This window comes from Pteropus vampyrus, unplaced genomic scaffold (assembly GCF_000151845.1).
Source record: "Pteropus vampyrus isolate Shadow unplaced genomic scaffold, Pvam_2.0 Scaffold1000004555, whole genome shotgun sequence".
In the NCBI taxonomy this organism is placed as follows: Eukaryota; Metazoa; Chordata; class Mammalia; order Chiroptera; family Pteropodidae; genus Pteropus; species Pteropus vampyrus.
This window is the reverse complement of record NW_011918957.1, coordinates 24,870-32,409: the sequence shown is the minus strand read 5'-3', so window position 1 is coordinate 32,409 and position 7,540 is coordinate 24,870. Positions and strand designations below refer to the sequence as shown.

General features: G+C 44.4%; 1 protein-coding gene across 1 annotated transcript; it reads right to left on the bottom strand.

The window, feature by feature from the left end:
- Positions 1 to 2,492: 2,492 nt before the first annotated feature.
- On the bottom strand, positions 2,493 to 4,957 carry LOC105311512 (ubiquitin D-like). The gene is made up of 2 exons (XM_011387498.2): positions 4,816 to 4,957; positions 2,493 to 3,498 (listed from the first exon to the last, which is right to left on the bottom strand). The coding sequence occupies exons 1-2, from the start codon at positions 4,831 to 4,833 to the stop codon at positions 3,028 to 3,030; spliced, it is 489 nt and encodes a 162-aa protein (XP_011385800.1). The 5' UTR covers positions 4,834 to 4,957; the 3' UTR covers positions 2,493 to 3,027.
- Positions 4,958 to 7,540: the final 2,583 nt, after the last annotated feature.

The window sequence follows — 7,540 nt, the reverse complement described above, 5'->3', positions numbered from 1 at the left end:
TACTGAAGTGAAGTGATTAGAAGTGGTTAGGCTGGGCACTAAGACTGGTTCTTTTTAGTTTTCATGAATGAGCAGACAGATGTCAAGAAAAACTAGAAATCTCAAATTAAAAGCAATTGGATCAATGTCAGATGAATATGTGGTTAATACCCCATTACATGGAGTGCATTATTATCCTATGTAAAACTGTTTCATACAGCTACATGAAAAAGAGGAGAGGATAGAGAGTGGCGGTGGGAGAAGGAAGGGAGAGAGGATGGAAGGAGAGAATTCCATCCCTTTCCCCACCCCGCGCCGCATGCCCGGGGTTTCCTTTGCTTATAAGAGATAATGTTACCTTTTTATCTTTCGTCCTTCCAAACATTCTGGGAGTTTTCCTCCTTTAGGCTAAACACAGCACAGTGGAGCCCTTCCTGCAGCTGGCTTGCTCTGATAGGCCCTCCCTGCAGCCGGTCCTCTTCGCCCTTGTACTCTGCTACCTCCTGACTCTGACCGGCAACTAGGTGCTTGTGCTGATGGCTGTGAGTGACTTGAGCCTACACAGGCTCATGAACTACTTCCTCTGCCACCTGGCCATGGTGGAAGCGGGCTTCACCTTGAGCGTGGTGCTGCCTCTGCCGGCCAACCTGCACAGCACCGGCACTGCGGTTGCAAGGGCCAGCTGTGCGCGTCGCTGTGTGCTCTAGGCCGGGCTTACCTCGTAGCACCCGCGCGGCGCCCCGGCGGGAGGCTATGGGCTCGGCGACCTCACTAACTCTGCGGCGCAAACGGCCGCTCCTGGCCGCGCAGCCGCTGTGCTCGCTCTGCCAGGTGGCTCACTTCATCCGCGAGCTCCCCGCGCTGCTTCAGCTGGCCTGCGGCTGCAGCTGAAACACCAGTGAGCGCCAGAAGTTCGCCGCCCTCGTGGTCATCCTTCTGGTGCCGTCCGCGGTCATCCTGGCTTCATGTGGCACGGTGGCCCTGCCCGTGTGGGGCATGCGGTTCAGCTGGGGAGGGGGGATGGGTGTGGGGGCGGTATTGGGCCGGGGGCTGGGGAGTAGGAGGAAAGCAGTGGACACGTGTGGATCCCCTCCTGACAGACGTCTGCCTGTTCTACAACTGGGCCATCTACACCTTGCAACCCACGCAGAGCTACAGCCGGAAGCTTTTCTACACCGTAGTCACACCTGCCCTCAACCCACTCATCTACACCCTCAGGAATAGGGAGTGACGGGAGCAGCTAGGAGGCTACTGGGGAGTCTGGGAAAGGGCAGGTTGGCCAGTGAGTAGGTAGGGAAGGAAAGAAATCCTTAGCCCAGGGCCTAAGGATGGGAATGCCCATCGGAAAGTTAGTCACTTTAGACTCCAGGTTATTCATTTCTGCATGAGAATCTGCAAGATTTGTCCTCAGGGAATCCAAGATTGATGGGGGGAAATCCCTTCCTCCCATTAGGAAATGTTCCTGTGCTCGAGAGAAATCCATATGTCCTCTATATAAAAAGGTTTAGGGATGGGGAAAGGGCCCGTGGGCTTTCTCTTAGGCTGACAAAGAGAGAAAGCATGATTTGGGGAAGAACTCAGAGGATACTGTAACCACACCATCAAGAGTCCATTTGCTGGTAAGATGACATGTGACGTGATGCGTAATGCTAGCTCTCTCCTAGTCTGTTGGAAGACACCATCCACGGCGTCTGCCCTCAAGATTCTCCCGAATTGACAAAGAAATCATAAACTCTACCTTACAGGAGACTTCCATCCAGAAAAAAGAACCATGGTCTCTGATATTGGGAAGTTCTTCCAACTTAATGACCACCTAGCCAGGTGACTGGTGACCACCACAGAGCACTTGACCCATAAGTTTAATGAGGAACACCCATCCCTGTGGTTTGTGCTGGGTGGGGTTAAGTTGGAAACTCTTCTTCAAGGAGGTGGTTTTAAAGATAAGAAGGAACTAGACTAGTGGAGAAGAAGGTGGACATGTCTCAGGTTGTGAGGAAAACATGCATGTGCCCAGTAAAGAGACATGAGAGGTACAGTAAGACAGAAAAGTAAATCAAGGGAGTAAAATGGAGAAAGGGACTCAAATTCCCAAGAGAGAAGCTGGTGGTGAAGGAAGCAGAAAAGGAAGTAGCTCAATCAGCCAGAACCTGGGCAAAGTGTTTGGGTCAATCCAGAGACCAACCGCTACCCCCCTCACACAAACTGATACCCCCAACCTAGAGAAGATCTGCTAGATTATAGGCAGGCAGGACAGACACCGGTCAATAGTACCCCACCTTTCAGAAAGTCCATTCCCTTCTGAAGAAATCTGCCCCCAAGAATCCCCCACTAGAGACACAAAAATCTCTAGATCCCCAGGGAAAATATGTTTTTATGCCCACCATAATCTCCAGAAATAAAAACAGTTTTAATTGGTTATGGAACAGAGAAAGAGAGTAAGATGGGGGCATGGTGTCAGGTTTCATTTTATATCAAACAGCTTAAATAATGAGAGGGGAAGTTGACTAATTGAATTTCTAAATTCTTTATTAATTAGATTGTGATCACGTCAGAGTAATTAATTCACTTCATAATCACTTCACTGTTCTCTACAAGTAGAAATTCAGTTTGGTTCAATAATTATCACATGATATGATAAAGGCAACACTAGATGAAACATAGATGAAAATGCAGAAATTAGTAGAACATGGATCCCAGCCTAAAACTTACTATGTAGTTGGGTAGGAAAGGAAATAGAAATTTTTCTATAAATCAAAGGGAACCAAGAAAGGATTAAATTGCAAGCTGGCTTTGAATGCTATCTCTAATGTGCCTTAAATTTTTATTTTCTATTTTCAGTAAAATACACAATCCTGACACTTAATTAATTATGTTAGGATCAAAGAATCATAGAGCTAAAAAGTATTCTGCAGTCTAACTCCCCACTCCAAATCTATTATTGCTATTTATCATTCTCACTAGTTTTGGGAAATCATCAAAGGATGCGGTTGATAAGAGCTAAAAGGAAATAAACTCTTTGCTCCTGATATGACCCCATCCCCAGGGTGGTCACCCCCCAATGCAGTGGTATGTCAAGAAGAGCAAACTGCCCCTTCCGATGCCATAATCTGCCATGATCTTCCCATCTTCCAGTCTCTTTCCATTGCAAGTCACAATCTGTTTCTCAGGGGTTATAGCAGTCTTGTTCTTGATCAGCTGTTTCACCTGGGTCACTGAGCTGGATCTCTGCACCTGGAGGAGATGCCTGTGCCCCTCATCTCCTGACTCTACCAGAACCAAGGGCAGCTCCTCATCACTGGGCTTCACCACCTTCAGGGTGAGGTGGATGGTTGTCTCCTTGTCAATGCCGTAAGAGGATAGCTTTCTCGGGGGCTTTAGGATCTTCGAGCCCAGCTGAAGGACCTGGTTCTGCACGGGAACCTTGGTCTTAGACCGGACGTGTTCGTTGATCTTCTTGACTCTGTCATCTGCGCTAGCGGTAAAGGTCATTAATTCCCATTCCTCAGAATGGACATTCACCTGGACAATGAAGGCCAAGAGACGGTTACTAAAAATACTTACCCCATTTTACACTCCTTGTTCTCCCTTCTTAATTCCTCCCACTGTTCACTGCCTAGCTGGTCCTTCAGCTCATTTATAACAAGCTGTGTCCCTCCCTTTCTTGGAACTTCTCTTTTTGAATTTCCAGGCTATACCACAAACAAGAAAATCAGTCTCATTCCTTATAACCATACCTCTTATTCATCACAAAAATATCATTCATAATTTCCCACCATATTTACCTGCCTCCTCTCCAGATAAATTTTGTCACGTGTCAAAAAATAAATACAACTAAAAAGCATCCCAAGGTTTACACCAGACTCTAAAAACAACTCCCAAAAAGAATTTCCAAGATTTGGCACTCTAATGAGATACTCACCAGGCTGCCCTCCATGACTATTTTAGAAGGAAACTGGTTAGGACACATATTGTCTGCACTGTTAGTTTCTTTTTTAATGTCTCATTACTTTATAATTGTAACTCACATATTGTAGTGACATTATTTTCAATGTTACTTGTTCATCTGTATTTTCTGTAATTTTTATCTGCCTATTGTAGAATATGATTTTGTCCTTTAATTAAAACATGGCCTCACTTACAGAAAGTAGGGGCTAATTCTAAGTCATATTTAAGTAACGTGAAAATAGGGAAGCTAACCCCAATGTTGTCACTTGAAAGCCTGTGAGGGCCTTCCTCATGCTCCATTCAAAAATTTCTTCCCAATTTAGATGTCACAGACATTTCTTCACTGGATTGTCACTACTGGAATAAGCATTACTTTCATTCCAGGTTCTCTTCATGGTGCAAATTGTAGAATATGATTTTGTATCATATTCTAATGTATCATTAACACCTTAGGATAAATTAGTTTTGTAATGTAATGTATCACTAACACCTTAGGATAAATTCGTTTTGTGAACCTCTCTTTGGGCAAGAGAAGAAAGCTTAAATTTAAGAGTCCTGGACCCCTAAACAGAATAAGGGAAAAAACACTCAAGATAACATTTCCACAATTTCAAATCTTTCCAGCCCTGTTGAGCACCAGGCCTACTCCCACTTCCTACCATAGATTCCGAACAACAGCCAGCCAGTCTGACACAAAAGAGAACTCAGGAGCCAAATGACCAGCTTCTCTTCACAGAACATTCCTTTCCATCCCGTAGATTTCAATGCCCCTTTAATATGCCTTTCAAGCCACCCCGACTCCCTGAGCACTGTCCCTCACCCATTCCTGAGATCCCCATCTCTTGGAGGTGATTTATCTTTCCCTATCTCCATTATCAAATCTCAACTTACACAGAGGCAGGAAGCCATCTCTGCAATCAAGGGAGCAGCAGAAACCAGAGACCCGGAAAACACAAGATTGAGAAAAAGGGCCTTGCGTCCAGCTTATATACAAGCAGCTGAATTGGAAATCCCCTGCGTGTTTGTCTAGCTTTCTGGTGCCCTTTGTTCTTGCATGGTCTCACAAATTTTCTTTCACTTTTGCTGGAGTGAGCTGACAAACAAAAAATACTTCCTGATCGGCCAATTCCTTTTACCTCCTTTTCCAAACATGGATGGTTTCCCTGACTCACCACTCCCAGTTCTGACTTATGACTGTCCAGCCTGCAGCCCAGGGCCCTCGTGGCTTAAAGACCTTTAATACTTGGTGGTCGACTCCTGCTGCTTTTAAGAGCCCCCAATCAGTCAGGGGCCTTCCGGAGAGCAAGGTCACCGAGGAAAGGACAGTCAGAGTTGGTGTGGAGTCATGGGACCATGAGCAACCTGTTCACACTATCCTGGCAGGATGTGTAAAGCATGCCTTGAGAAGACATAGGATAAATAAACCTGGATCAGTCCTAGGGGTGTCACTTGCTACATAACCTTGAGCAAATCTATTCACCTCCTTAGATATTGGTGATCTGGTCTATAAAATGAGACAATGATGATTAGAGAGAATTCCTAAGTTTCTTCCAGGCTCAGAAAAGTATTTAAAATGTCCTTTACAAAGACCTTTAGGTTTCTGGGTCTTGAGCTCTCTAACACTCTTCCTATCCTGTCCCAGAACCTGCAAAGCAAATCCTCTACTTGAGAACAATCCAAAGACAACAATCAAATGCTGACCTCCACCTTCCACACGCCAGAAGTATCACACATTCACTCTCACACCATAGTACCTTTACTTACTCACCTTTACTCCTGGATACTCCTCACTGTTGTGATCTCAGAGATGCCGCTCACTCCTTGGCTCTTGAGATTTGGATTAGGACAAAAAAAAAAAAAAAAAAAAAGGAGTGCAGGGAATTTACCCAATCGCTCTGATCCTCTTAGCATTCCAAATTAATCTCTGTCCTATCCCAAACTCTCAGGACATTGCCACACAACCCATTTTTTTTTAAAAAGCATCATCAAAAGCATCATGCTCCAGATTTTTTTAAAATAAAAAGCCTGCACAAATGCCAAGTTGTCAGCTTTATTTACTGTGTTTTCACTGGCCATTTACTGTGCCTTCATTCACCGATAGAGTGCCTGCATAGAGTAATGGGACCCAAGAGCTCATTCCAATATTCTAAACAGCTTAACATGAACCATGTTCTTCTATTTGAAGCTCTTATTAGATAGTCAGTTGATAAAATTGGAAAAACTGATTATTATTTAAATGTATCTTGTGGAGTTAGGCATCTTCTTTAAACACATAAGATGAGTACGAAGCAGGAAGAGTTCCTAATGGAGTAGGCAGGAAACCTTGGTTCCTGCTATTCTCCTTTCAGATATCACTCCAGGTTTCTATTGTCCCCTGCGTTTAGAAAGCAAGATTGTGACCTTTGGCTGTTGCAAAGTAGAAAAGTGCTATTCTGCATCCACTGTGCAATAGGATTTGGGAATTCTGAAACAGCACCAGTGGCGAGGCAGGAAATGTCAGATCAGGTGGAGGGTGATAGGGAAAGAGAAAGCCCTGCAGCAGAATAGGAATGGGGGATGGGCCTGGAAAAAGAGAAAGTAAAAGCTGTACAAGCCCTGACTTAAATAAACTGCTTTCACATTTCAAATTTTATCTGCAGATCTCTATGTCTAGCTATTTCCACGCATGGTTCCCTGAATTCCCTGCATATCTTTGAATATATCAAGCTCTCTGCCACCAGGTCATTGAGCATGTCTTTCCCTCCAACCTTACCCCAAATGCCATGAATTTATAAGAATGTGCAATGTAAGCAGCATCTCATCCAGGAAGCCTTCCCTAACTCTCTTTCCTATTCTGGGTTAGGTGTCCACATTCTGTCTTTTCATACTCTCTCTGCAAGCCTCTTAGAGCACATTTCTCCAGCAATAGGATTATCTGCCTACTTGTCCTTCGCTCCCAGTAAAGAGTAGAAATCTTGAGGGTCATGACTGTGTCTCCATTAACTAGTATCTTCAGTACTTCCCGGGTAAGCTGTTTAGCACAGTAAATACTTACTAGAAGAATGAATTAATGAATAAATAACTGAATAAGTGAGTGAAGCTTGAAAATATTTAGTATTTATTATGTTTCGGGAATTGCACAAGATATTATTAAATGTTACCTCATTAACTGTTTTAGCATTCTATTGAGGTAAATATTAGTACCCTTCTTGCTAAGCAAGATGCTAACTCACACACAGTCATATTAGTAGTAGCTGGTAAGCAAGTGTTCTAATGTAAACCACTATTTCTACAGTCCTTGTCTCCTTATCATATTATGATACGTTGGAAAGAAAAGAGGGAGTGCATGCACATGAGTGCCTTTTTTTACAGAAAGGTACAAGTTGGGGGAAGGAATATGGAAAGATAAAGGAAAGCAGAGGATGCAAGGAGCCTTGGAACAAGTGAGAGCCTGAAGAGTTTGGGGCCCTATATGTAGGCAGGCGTATCCCCAGGTGGCACACCCTGCCTGGACCACCTTACACTTCCCTACTCGGCAGAGGTGAGCAAAGAGCCTGTGAGTACAGGAGTCAGAGCCTGGAAGAAGATCACAGCCTGCTGCAAAGTAGATGAGACCTGTTATCCCAGGACTGTGAGT